This window comes from Ovis aries, chromosome 3 (genome assembly GCF_016772045.2).
Source record: "Ovis aries strain OAR_USU_Benz2616 breed Rambouillet chromosome 3, ARS-UI_Ramb_v3.0, whole genome shotgun sequence".
NCBI lineage: Eukaryota > Metazoa > Chordata > Mammalia > Artiodactyla > Bovidae > Ovis > Ovis aries.
Window position 1 is genome coordinate 200,986,121 of NC_056056.1, and position 14,000 is coordinate 201,000,120.

Here is a 14,000-nt window from a genome sequence, read left to right on the forward strand (position 1 = left end):
GAAAACAGTAGCTTTTGTTGTTTTGCCAGGAAAAGAGGGCCATAAAGGGCTAATGCCCTCAAAACTATTTGACCCACCCTGAAGAGGGTAATGAGTTTCATAGTGTGAGGAGCAGGGCATGATCAGCTAATTGACAGTTCTTGGATTGGCTGGCATCAAGGTGAAGCTTCAGGCACCATCAGTCTTCTGATTTCAACCAGTCTAGGGTCTTTGTCCTTGCGGCCAGGAGTTTCCATCTCTCCAGATGAAAGGGAGAGGGCGTCTGCTTCTTGTAAAAAAAACTTAGGAATATGTGTCAGGCCTTTATCTATGTCTTTCAGAGAACTGAGAGTTCAGTGATTCTTCTGTGTGGCAGAATTATAGCCTAAACTGCTACCAGTTCCCCAGCCTGACAGCTATTCTTTCTTTCTACATCTTCACATTTTCCAGTGATTAACTCTTGAGTCAATATTTTACTTCAGAAGACAAGGACATGGGGGCTTATGGTTTCAAAAGCTTTGGAGCAGTTAATGCATGTGATGTGCAAATGAACACATTTTAAATTTTTAATGGTTTATAACATTATCTAAGTGATAGAGAATGCAGATACCTGTGAAGATACCCAATGAGCTACAAGAAAACTTTGAAAGGCAATTCAGTGAGCTCAGAAATCAAATTAATGAACAGAAAGAATAACAAAGAGAAATTGGTATTTTCTGAATACCAACTGAAATTCAAAAATAGAACCAAATAGAAACTCGGAAGCTGAAGAACTTAATAAGTGAAATGAAGACTGAATTAGAAAGCACTGGAAATACTAGAGACCACATGGAAGAGAGAATTAGTGAGCTCGAAGACAAATCTAGAAATGATGTAGATAGAAGAGAGGAGATTAAGGTCTACAAAAAAGAAAATCCTATAGAACTACCTGACTCCATTAGGAAATGCATCATTAGGGTAATGGTTATCCCAGCAAGGAGAAGGGAGAATGAAGAGAAATAGCACTTGAGGACTACCCAAACCTGGGGAAAAAACTGGACATACAAGTCTATTAAGTTAAGCAACTGATGTGTCTTTTTTGTGCCAGTTCCATACTGTTTTATGACTGTAGCTTTGTAGTATAGTCTGAAGTCAGGGAGCATGATTCTTCTAGCTCTGTTCCTCTTTCTCAAGGTTGCTTTGGCTATTTGGGAACCTTGCAAGTATTATGCTAAATGAAGTAAGTCAGATGGAAAAAGACACATATCATATGATTTCATTCATATGTGGAATACAGAAATAAGTTAAAAATAAATGAACAAACCAAACCAAACAAACACAAACACATAGATACAGTGAACAGAGAGGAAGGGTGGCAGGGGGAGGGCATTTTGGAAATGAGCACACTGGAGTGTATACAGGAGAAATATAATATTTATATATACAAAAATTTATATAATGTTCAGTTCAGCTGCTCAGTCATGTCCAAATCTTTGAGATCCCATGGAATGCAGCACGCCAGGCCTCCCTGTCCATCACCAACTCCCAGAGTCCACCCAAAACCATGTCCATCGAGTCGGTGATGCCATCCAACCATCTCATCCTCTGTCGTCCCCTTCTCCTCCCCCCTTCAATCTTCCCCAGCATCAGGGTGTTTTCCAGTGAGTCAGTTCTTCACATCAGGTGGCCTAAGTATTGGAGTTTCAGCTTCAGCATCATCTTCCAATGAATATTCAGGACTGATTTCCTTTAGGATTGACTGGCTGGATTTCCTTGCAGTCCAGGGGACTCTCAAGAGTCTTCTCCAACACCACAGTTCAAAAGCGTCAATTCTTCGGCATGCAGCTTTCTTTATAGTCCAGCTCTCACATCCATACATGACTACTGGAAAAACCATAGCTTTGAGCAGACGGACCTTTGCTGGCAAAGTAATGTCTCTGCTTTTTAATATGCTGTCTAGGCTGGTCATAGCATTTCTTCCAAAAAGCAAGTGTCTTTTAATTTCAAAGCTGCAGTGATTTTGGAGGCCAAGAAAATAAAATCTCTCATTGTTTCCACTGTTTCCCCATCTATTTCCCATGAAGTGATGAGACCGGATGCCATGATCTTCGTTTTCTGAATGTTGACCTTTAAGCCAACTTTTTCACTCTCCTCTTTCACTTTCATCAAGAGGCTCTTGAGTTCCTCTTCGCTTTCTGCCATAAGGGTGTGTCATCTGCATATCTGAGGTTGTTGATATTTCTGTTGCCAATCTTGATTTCAGCTTGTGCTTCATCCAGTGAATTTGAAGTGTCAAATATTTCTTCTTTAGGTAAAACTTTTTTTCCCCACTTGAGTAACTGTTCAGTAGTTTAGTAATTGGGGCTTCCCTCATAGCTCAGTTGGTCAAGAATCCGCCTGCAATGTTTAGTAATTAGATGCCTTTCTGTTGCTTTCCAGTAGGTGGCGATATAGCGCAAGTTGGTTTTGTTGTGGTTTTCCTTTTCTTTTTTCTTTTTTGCGACGGGGAGTGGTGGTGGTTCTTTTCCCAGAGCTGCCTCTGGTTATTTTTGAGAGCTGTCACTTCCCACCCTCTGTTGTCTCTGTCAAGGATGTTGCCCTGGATCCTCATTGTCACCGGTGTTGTTGGTGGGGCACCTCTGAGATAGCAGGTTCCTCGGCTGTGTGCAGTTCCCTGCGTATGGGGAGGGAGAGGGTGAAACGGAACCGGGGTCGCAGGTGTCTCTGCCTTGACTGGGGTTGTGGTGCTGCTGCTGGAGGCAGTGGGGGAGGGGAGGCTGAGTCGTGGTGCCCCTGTAGCTTGAGGAACAGGGTTGCAGGGCTTGCTGCCGCTGCCTTCCAGCTCCTTGTTGGCTGGGGGTGCTGTGACCAGGCCATCAGACTCCTGTGTGCCACCTCCGCAGCTGTTACGGGCTTCTCCCGGGCTCTGGGCCCAGCTGTTGTGGCCAGGCGTTCAGGACTACAGGTACTGCCTTCATCGTTCCTCTGGTTCTTCCTCCTCCGTGTGGTCCAGTCCGCCCACCTTTAGACAACAGATGTGTGGAATTCTCCAGCATCCTGCTGTGTGGGGCAGAGTCACCTTTGTTGAGTTATGGATGCTTTACTGGTTTTACTGGTTGTAGATTGAGGGGGAGAGATAAAGGGAGTGTCTCACACCCCTGTGATGCTGATGTCACTCTTCCAAACGGGGCACATTTTAAATACACTTGGTAGGATAATAAGGATAAGCTCTTCTGGGTTGTACTAAGCAAGAGATCTAAATAGAATTAGAGGAGAGTGGTCATTGTTTATCATTCAAATGGCTATTTTAAAAAAACCTTCTGAAAGTCCATGTTTTAAAAGATTTTATTTATTTTTGTCTGCACTGGATCTTTGTTGCTTTGTGCAGGCTTTCTCTAGTTGCAGAGAGCTGGGATTACTTACTCTTTGTTGTGGTGCGAGGGCTTCTCATTGCAGTGGCTGCTTTTGTTGCAGAGTACGGGCTTTAGGGTGCACAGGCTTAGCTGCCCCACGGCATGTGGAATCTTGCTGGATCTGATCTGATTTCCCTGCATTGGCAGGCGGATTCTTATTCACTGTGCCACCAGGGAAGACCTCAGGTGGCTATTTTCTAAGTCCTGGAAGATGCTTTATTAACTGTAAGTGTTCTCTTTTGTCTCTTAATTAAATTTAGTAAGATGCTTACTATGAAATGTAATTTGCCAGCTGGCTTTCATCCCAGAGTGTTTCACTCTGTCCTTGTCTAACATAGTGTGCCTTCCAAAGTTCCTAGTGACAGATTAGAGCAAGAATACAATTTTACATATTCAAAGAACACTTGTTTCTCTTATAATGCTATATTTCAGGACTTTGTCCCTTCCTTGGGCCTTTTCCTTTCTTTAACTTTAAACTCCAAATTATAAAATTAGACTCCTTGACTAAAGTCTTTTTTGTAAGACAGTTTATCTTCTTTGTTCCAGAACTCTGGATGGCCTACTTTTGTTGTTGTTGTTGTTGGTCTTCTTTAAACAGTCTTGCTCTTGAATGAAATACTATTCCTTTCATGTTAGTATTAGTCACTTACTTATACATATTAAAGAACGCCTGCCCTCTTGTGTCCATCGAGGCTGCTACAATAAAGAGTGAATTAGCAAGAGTATCAGGCCAGAAATACAGCTTTCCATCCTGTGGAGATTTCCTATCAGAAAGCTTGCTCAAGACTGCCAGTATGGTTGTTCAGATAAAACACTGCAAAATGACTCCAGCCCAAGTGGTAAATGAATAGTCATTAAAATTTGCTTGTATATAGTCATTAATATCATGCATCCTTAGGTCTGGTTCCTGATTTAATGTATTTTCATCAAATCATAAAATCAAAATTTTTCAATGGAGAGCCCAGGGATGGAGGTTCACCGGGATCTGCTGCCGAGGTGAACAAAAGCTGGGGGAGGACAATGGCAACTGGCACCCTAGAGTTCGTTATAAACAGTGAAGCAAGCCAGAGAAACACAAATATTGCATATTAACACACACATATGGAATCAAGACATACGGTAGGGATGAGCCTATTTGCAGGGCAGGAATAGAGTCGCAGACAGAGAACAGACTTGTGGACCCAGCGAGGGAAGGAGACAGTGGGATGAACTGAGAGAGTAGCACTGAAATATATACATATTATATGTAAAATAGATAGCCGGTGGGAATTTGCATTGTGAAGCAGGGAGCTCAACCTGGTGCTTTGTAACAACCTAGAGGGGTGGGATGTGGAAGGTGGGAGGGAAGTTCAGTAAGGAGGGGATGTGTGTATCAGTTTAGTTCAGTCGCTCATTCGTGTCCGACTCTGCGACCCCATGAATCGCAGCACGCCAGGCCTCCCTGTCCATCACCAACTCCCGGAGTTCACTCAAACTCATGTCCATAGAGGCGGTGATGCCATCCAGCCATCTCATCCTCTGTCGTCCCCTTCTCCTCCTGCCCCCAATCCCTCCCAGCATCAGGGTCTTTTCCAATGAGTCAACTCTTCGCATGAAGTGGCCAAAGTACTGGAGTTTCAGTTTTAGCATCATTCCTTCCAAAGAACACCCAGGACTAATCTCCAGAATAGATTGGTTGGATCTCCTTGCAGTCCAAGGGACTCTCAAGAGTCTTTTCCAACACCACAGCTCAAAAGCATCAATTCTTCAGCGCTCAGCTTTCTTCACAGTCCAACTCTCACATCCATACTTGACTACTGGAAAAACCATAGCCTTGACTAGACAGACCTTTGTTGGCAAAGTAATGTCTCTGCTTTTGAATATGCTATCTAGGTTGGTCATAACTTTCCTTCCAAGGAGTAAGCGTCTTTTAATTTCATGGCTGCAATCACCATCTGCAGTGATTTTGGAGCCTCCAAAAATAAAGTCTGACACTGTTTCCACTGTTTCACCATCTATTTACCATGAAGTGATGGGACCAGATGCCATGATCTTCATTTTCTGAATGTGGAGCTTTAAGCCAATGTTTTCGCTCTCCTCTTTCACTTTCATCAAGAGGCTTTTTAGTTCCTCTTCACTTTCTGCCATAAGGGTGGTGTTATCTGTATATCTGAGGTTATTGATATTTCTCCCGGCAATCTTGATTCCAGCTTGTGCTTCTTCCAGCCCAGCATTTCTCATGATATACTCTACATATAAGTTAAATAAGTAGGGTGATAATATGCAGCGTTGACGTACTCCTTTTCCTATTTGGAACCAGGCTGTTGCTCCATGTCCAGTTCTAACTGTTGCTTCCTGACCTGCATATAGGTTTCTCAAGAGGAAGGTCAGGTGGTCTGGAATTCCCATCTCTTTCAGAATTTTCCACAGTTTATTGTGATCCACACAGTCAAAGGCTTTGGCATAGTCAATAAAGCAGAAATAGATGTTTTTCTGGAACTCTCTTGCTTCTTCCATGATCCAGCGGATGTTGGCAATTTGATCTCTGGTTCCTCTGCCTTTTCTAAAACCAGCTTGAACATCTGGAAATTCACAGTTCACATATTGCTGAAGCCTGACTTGAAGAATTTTGAGCATTACTTACTAGCATGTGAGATGAGTGCAGTTGTGCTATAGTTTGAGCATTCTTTTGCATTGCCTTTCTTTGGGATTGGAATGAAAACTGATCTTTTTCAGTCCTGTGACAACTGCTGAGTTTTCCAAATTTGCTGACATTGAGTGCAGCACTTTCATAGCATCATCTTTCAGGGTTTGAAATAGCTCAACTGGAATTCCATCACCTCCACTAGCTTTGTTCTTAGTGATGCTTTCTAAGGCCCACTTGACTTCATATTCCAGGATGTCTGGCTCTAGATGAGTGATCACACCATCGTGATTATCTGGGTCGTGAAGATCTGTTTTGTACAGTTCTTCTGTGTATTCTTGCCACCTCTTCTTAATATCTTCTGCTTCTGTTAGGTGCATACCATTTCTGTCCTTTATTGAGCCCATCTTTGCATGAAATATTCCCTTGGTATCTCTAACTTTCTTGAAGAGATCTCTCGTCTTTCCCATTCTGTTGTTTTCCTCTATTTCTTTGCATTGACCACTGAGGAAGGCTTTCTTATCTCTCCTTGCTATTCTTTGGAACTCTGCATTGTGTATATACCAGTGGCTTATTCATGCTGATGTATGGCAGAAACCAACAACACTGTAAAGGAATTATCCTCCACTTATAAATTTTTAAAAACCCCCAAAAGAAATAATAACTAATATCTGCAAAATGCATCGTATATACAATGCCCTACATCAACAATGATGGTTTGTATTTTGCATATATGTATGCTGATTCATATATTCATGTTTCCTGTAGGGTTTTTGGAGTCTCTGGATGACTTTTACCTTCTTAGCAGTGGTTTGGTATTGCTGCAGACCACAAACAGCGTGTATAACAAAACCCTACTGCAGCACGTGGTACCCCAGTCTCTCCTGGCCTGGCAAAGAGTCCGGGTGGCCAATATGATGGCTAATAATGGCAAGCAGTGGGCAGAGGTCTTTTCAAAATACAACTCTGGTAAGTGGCCCTTTAGAATAACATTTAGGCATGTACGTTTTTTTTAGATTTTGAGTTAACCAGCCAGCAATACCCATGCCCTGTCTTCATGTCTTCTCTGCTTCAGGCACATATAACAATCAGTACATGGTCCTGGATCTGAAGAAGGTAAATCTGAACCACAGCCTTGACGAAGGCACTCTGTACATCGTGGAGCAAATTCCTACATATGTAGAATATTCCGAACAAACTGCTATTCTGCGGAGAGGTACTTTCTTCATGCTAGAAGTCTGATGAGTGTGTGTGTGTGTGTGTGTGTGTGTGTGTGCGCGTGCGCGCACACACATATATGATGGATAATGTGTGGTGTGTGAACGTATGATGGGGGGGTGTGTATGGTGGGGATGCAGGGGTGGGAATGCTGTTGCTTGTCACACAGGGAAAGAATGACAAGTTTCATCACATGTAAAACCTACACCTCAAACTCTTACATGACAATGTACTCTTTTTTTGTACTATTTATTTTTTTTTAAGTGTTTTGTACTATTTATTTATGACCTCTGTTGCACGCACGGGTTAAGTCACAGTGATGATTTTTCCTGGTACAGAGTAGCAGCTCAATTAATACTTCTTTTGGCTGCACCATGCGGCATAAGGGATCTCAGTTCCCTGACCAGGGATGAATTGAAACTGCACCCCTCGGTGTGTGGAGTCTTAACCACTGAACCACCAGGGAAGTCCCATGACAGGGTACTCTTACATGTGTGTGCATGTGTGCAAAGCCACTTCACTTCAGTCATGTCCAGTTCTTTGTGACCCTAGGGGCTGTAGTCTGCCAGGCTCCTCTGTCCATAGGATTCTCCAGCTAAGTATACTGGAGTGTGTTGTCATGCCCTCTTCCAGGGGATCTTCCTGACCCAGGGATTGAACCAGAGACTCTTAGGTCTCCTGCATTGGCAGGTGGGTGGGTTCTTTACCACTAGCGCCACCTGGGAAGCCCACCTTTGCGATTTTACTGGGTTTTATGAAAATGAATTGAGATAATTTCTATTGATTCTTAAGCATATTACCGGTCCACAGCAAGTCCTAGCATCTTGCATTGAACATACCACTCAGCACACACAGGAAGTCCTCACTGAATATTTGTTGAATAAATGAAAGAAAAGATGATGTCTGGGTGGAAGTTCACAGGCTAGAAAGTTCAGTTCAGTCGCTCAGTCGTGTCCAACTTTTTGTAACCCCATGGACTGCAGCACACCAGGCTTCTCTATCCATCATCAACTCTTGGAGCTTACGCAAACTCATGTCCATCGAGTTGGTGATGCCATCCAACCATCTCATCCTCTGTCATCCCCTTCTCCTCTAGCTTTCAATCTTTCCCAGCATCAGGGTCTTTTCCCAGCATCAGGGTCTTTTCCAGTGAGTCAGTTCTTCGCATCAGGTGACCAAAGTATTGGAGCTTCAGCATTAGTCCTTCCAATGAATATTTAGGACTGATTTCCTTTAGGATTGACTGATTTGATTTCCTTGCAGTCCAGGGGACTCTCAAGAGTCTTCTCCAACACCACAGTTCAAAAGCATTAATTCTTCAGCACTCAGCTTTCTTATGGTCCAACTCTCACATTCATACATGACTACTGGAAAAACCAAAGCTTTGACTAGATGGACTTTTGTTGCAAAGTAATGTCTCTGCTTTTGAATATGCTATCTAGGTTGGTCATAGCATTTCTTCCAAGCAGTAAGCATCTTTTAATTTCAAAGCTGCAGTCACTATCTGCAGTGATTTTGGAGCCCCAAAATAAAGTCTCTCACTGTTTCTATTGTTTCACCATCTGTTTGCCATTGAAGTGATGGGACCAGATGCCATGATCTTAGTTTTCTGAATGTTGAGTTCTAAGCCAACTTTTTCACTCTCCTCTTACTTACATCAAGAGGATCTTTAGTTCTTCACTTTCTGCCATAAAGGTGGTGTCATCTGCATATCTGAGGTCACTGATATTTCTCTCTGAAATCCTGATTCCAGTTTGTGCTGCATCCAGCCTGACATTTCACATGATGCACATAATTTAAATAAGCAGGGTGACAATATACAGCCTTGACGTACTCCTTTCCCTATTTAGAACCAGTCTGTTGTTCCATGTCCAGTTCTAACTGTTGCTTCTTGACCTGCATACAGATTTCTCAGGAGGCAGGTAAGGAAGTCTGGTATTCCCATCTCTTTAAGAATTTTCCACAGTTTGTTGTGATCCACATAGTCAAAGGCTTTGTAGTCAATAAAGCTGAAGTAGATGTTTTTCTGGAATTCTTTTGCTTTTTCAATGATCCAACAAATGTTGGTAATTTGATCTCTGGTTCCTTTGCCTTTTCTAAAACCAGCTTGAACATCTGGAAGTTCTGGGTTCACATACTGTTGAAGCCTGGTTGGAGAATTTTGAGTATTACTTGCTAGTGTGTGAGATGAGTGCAATTATGCAGTAGTTTGAACATTCTTTGGCATTGCGTTTCTTTGGGATTGGAATGAAAACTGACCTTTTCCAGTCCTGTGGCCACTGCTGAGTTTTCCAAATTTGCTGGCATATTGAGTGCAGCACTTTCACAGCATCATCTTTCAAGATTTGAAATAGCTCAACTGGAATTCCATCACCTCCACTAGCTTTGTTCTTAATGATGCTTCCTAAGGCTTACTTGACTTCACATTCCAGGATGTCTGGCTCTAGGTAAGTGTGATCTGGGTCATGAAGATCTTTTTTGTATAGTTCTTCTGTGTATTCTTGCCACTTCTTCTTAATGTCTTCTGCTTCTGTTAGGTCCATACCATTTCTGTCCTTTATTGAGCCCATCTTTGCATGAAATGTTACCTTGATGTCTCTAATTTTCTTGAAGAGATCTCTAGTCTTTCCCATTCTGTTGTTTTCCTCTATTTCTTTGCACTGATCACTGAGGAAGGGTTTCTTATCTCTCCTTGCTATTCTCTGGAACTCTGCATTCAAATAGGTATATCTTTCCTTTTCTCTCTTGTCTTTGGCTTCTCTTTTCTCAGCTATTTGTAAGGCCTCCTCAGACAACTATTTTGCTTTTTTCCATTTCTTTTTCTTGGGTATGGTCTTGATCACTGCCTCCTCTACACTGTCACAAACCTCTGGCCATAGTTCTTCAGGCACTCTGTCTATCAGATCTAATCCCTTGAATCTGTTTATCACTTCCACTGTATAATCATAATGGATTTGATTTAGGTCATACCCAAATGGTCTAGTGGTATTCCCCACTTTCTTCAATTTCAGTCTGAATTTGCAATAAGGAGTCCATGATCTGAGCTACACTCAGCTCTCAGTCTTGTTTTTGCTGACTGTATAGAGCTTTTCCATCTTTGGCTGCAAAGAAGATGAAGTCTTCTCTTGTGTTGTTGGAAGAAGGTGTTTGCTATGAACAGTGCGTTCTCTTGGCAAAACTCAGTTAGCCTTTGTGCTGCTTCATTTTTACTCCAAGGCCAAGTTTGCCTGTTACTCCAGGTATCTCTTGACTTCCTACTTTTGCATTCCAGTCCCCTATGATGAAAAGGACATCTTTTTTTGTGTGTTAGTTCTAGAAGGTCTTGTAGCTCTCCATAGAACCATTCAGCTTCAGCTTCTTCAGCATTACTGGTTGAGGCATAGATTTGGATTACTATGATTTTGAATGGTTTTCCTTGGAAACGAACAGAGACCATTCTGTCATTTTTGAGATTGCATTCAAGTACTGCATTTTAGACTCTTTTGTTGACTATGAGGGCCACTCCGTTTCTTCTAAGGGATTCTTGCCCACAGTAGTAGATATAGTGGTCATCTGATTAAATTCACCCATTCCAATCCATTTTAGTTCACTGATCCCTAGGATGTCAATGTTCACTCTTTCCATCTTCTGTTTGACCACTTCCAATTTACCTTGATTCATGGACCTAACATTCCAGGTTCCTACGCAATATTGTTCTTTACAGCATCAGACTCTACTACCATCACCAGTCACATCCACAACTGGGTGTTGTTTTTGCTTTGGTCTGTCTCTTCACTCTTTCTGGAGTTACTTCTCCATTGATTGGAGGGTTCAAATGAAACATTGTGCACACCAGAGACCCCACAGAGACTGAACTAGACCTGCCTTTGAGTGTTTGTCTCCTCTGGAGGCATGGGTCAGCAGTGGCCTGCTGACCAAGGGCAGCAGGGGCAGGGGCTCTGGGTGCTGCAGACCTGGGTATGGCATAAGCCCTCTTGGAGGAGGTTTCCATTAAACTCACCATAGAGCCACCAGAACTTACACAGGACTGGGGAAATAGACTCTTGTAGGGCACAAACAAAACCTTGTGCACACCAGGACCCAGGAGAAAGGAGCAGTGACCCCATAGGAGACTGACCCAGACTTGCCCATGAGTGTCCAGGAGTCTCCAGGAGAAGTGTGGGTTGGTGGTGGCCTGCTGCATGGTTGGGAGCACTGAGTGTGACAGTGTATGCCTGGGACCTTTTGAAGGAGGTTGCCATTATCTTCATTACCTCCACCATAGTTTGGCCTCAGGTCAAACAACAGGGAGGGAACACAGCCCTGCCCATCAACAGAAAATTGGATTAAAGATTTACTGAGCATGGCCCCACTCATCAGAAGAAGACAGTTTCCCCCTCAGTCAGTCTCTCCCATCAGGAAGCTTCCATAAGCCTCTTATCCTTATCCTTATCAGAGGGCAGAGAGAATGAAAACCACAGAAAGCACAGAAAACTAATCAAACTGACCACAAGTTAGCCTTGTCTAACTCAATGAAACTATGAGCCATGCTGTGTAGGGCCACCCAAGTCAGACGGGTCATGGTGGAGAGTTCTGACAAAATGTGGTCCACTGGAGAAGGGAAAGGGAATGGGAAAGCACTTCACCATTCTTGCCTTGAGAACCCCATGAACAGTATGAAAAGGCAAAAGATAGGACACTGAAAGTTGAACGTCCCAGGTCAGTAGCTGCCAAATATGCTACTGGAGATCAGTGGACAAACAACTCCAGAAACAATGAAGAGACATGCAAGAAAGGAGCTCAGCAGTTTGACAAGGGGACAAATCAAACAGATAGAGACACAAGACCATGGCATGAAGGAGAATGTATTAGCCCAGGATGGCTGGATATGAGGCTGTGATGTGGAAGATAAGGTTGTGATGGGAAAACTACAGCCCTTAGATCCTGCTGAGCAGTTTAGCCTTTATCCTTTAGAGCATCAGTCCCCAGCCTTTTTGGCACCAGGGACTGGTTTCATAGATGATTTCTTCTACAGCCTGGGGTGGGGGGTGGGAATGATTTGGGTTTGGGGATGATTCAAATGCATTATATTCATTGTGCATTTTATTTCTGTTATTATTACATCAGCTGCACCTCAGATCATCAGGGATTAGATTCTGGAGGTTGGGGACCTTGCTTCAGAAAACTGGAGTCTTTGAAAAGGGAGAACACACTGAAGGACAGATAGAAGACAGGAGGTGAATTAGGAAACTGTTGAAATAGGTCCACTGAGAGATGAGTAGGTACAGAACCAAGATAACGTGTGGATCCTGGGGATCAGGGCTGGTCCTTCATTTCCCAGGTCCTCACATTCATCTTGTAATGACACCCAGGGGGAGATGCCTCACTCCACAGTGGCTCCAGCCAGTGAAATGCCCACCACGTGCATAAAACAGAGTTGACTAAGGTGGAAACTTCAGTTGCCAAGAAGATCAGGTGCTACCAAGCAGTGGGCCTACCTCCACTCCTTCTTGGGAAATCCACCTGAGAAGTCAGATCACTAGGTGGTTACTTGGTTAGCACGACAATTCAAAACTGAGGACGCAGCTATCTGACTCTGAAGACTGGTCCATCCAGCTCCAAAGAGCCTGATAGTAATAGCCAACCTCAAGAGGGAGATGCTTGTTAAAGGGGACCAGTTACCCCAGGCCTTTTCTTCTTTGGACTGCTGCTGATGATATGCTGGGATCTGGGTTCTTTGCAATCCCATTTTTAGATCCCATGAAGAAATCTACCCTGGTACTAAATAAATTGATGATGACCTGTCTGTAGTTTGGGGGGTGGGGGGGGGGGCTTATGTTTTATTTTTCCACCAGAGGCAGAAAATACAGAGTTAAATTCAGAGTGTCTACCATATACTTGATGTATCTTTTATTTATTTTCTTTTGTTTGACCTTCATAATGTATTTCCAAGGGCTTCCCAGGTGGCACAGTGGTAAAGGATCTGCCTGCCAATGCTGGAGCACAGGAGAGTTGGGTTCAATCCCTGGGTCAGGAAGATCCCCTGGAGAAGGGAATGGCAACCCATTCCAGTATCCTTGCCTGGAGATCCCATGGAGAGAGGAGCCTGGCAGGCTACAGCCCATGAGGTCACAAAGAGTTGGACATGACTGTGCAACTGAGCACACACACAACATATTTCCAGATAAATATTATTGTTACCGGAGAAGGCAATGGCAACCCACTCCAGTACTCTTGCCTGGAAAATCCCATGGACGGAGGAGCCTGGTAGGCTGCAGTCCGTGGGGTCGCAAAGAGTCAGACACGACTGAGAAACTTCACTTTGACTTTTCACTTTCATGCATTGGAGAAGGAAATGGCAACCCATTCCGGTGTTCTTGCCTGGAGAATCCCAGGGACGGGGGAGCCTGGTGGGCTGCCGTCTATGGGGTCGCACAGAGTCGGACACAACTGAAGCGACTTAGCAGCAGCAGCAGCAGTATTGTTACCATCTTACTGAAAGGGGAGAAAAGCTGAGGAAGAAACATATGATTTTCCTAAATAAGTGATGTTGTACAGCCATTTTTTAAAAAGCCCCACAAACCTAGTATTTAGAAGCCGCAGTGATATATCAATAGAAGTCCTGGGTGCTTTTAGTCAGAAGGAAGGCATTCAACCTCTCTGAACCTCTGTTTCTTCCTTTAGAAGGAAGAATGGTCATATTTATACATCAGTAGGTGGTTTTGATACTATATTGGGTTGGCCAAAAAGTTCGTTCAGGTTTTTCTATACACTGTGATGGAAAAACCTGAAGAAACTTTTTCGCCAAC

General features: G+C 43.4%; 1 protein-coding gene across 1 annotated transcript in view; it reads left to right on the forward strand.

The window, feature by feature from the left end:
* The window catches only part of PLBD1 (phospholipase B domain containing 1), an 86,808-nt gene that overhangs the window by 66,091 nt on the left and 6,717 nt on the right, over positions 1-14,000 (forward strand). Inside the window, exons 7-8 of the mRNA XM_004006839.5 lie at positions 6,763-6,963; positions 7,070-7,210. Coding sequence (XP_004006888.1) covers positions 6,763-6,963; positions 7,070-7,210 — 342 coding nt within the window. The remainder of the gene's footprint in view (positions 1-6,762; positions 6,964-7,069; positions 7,211-14,000) is intronic.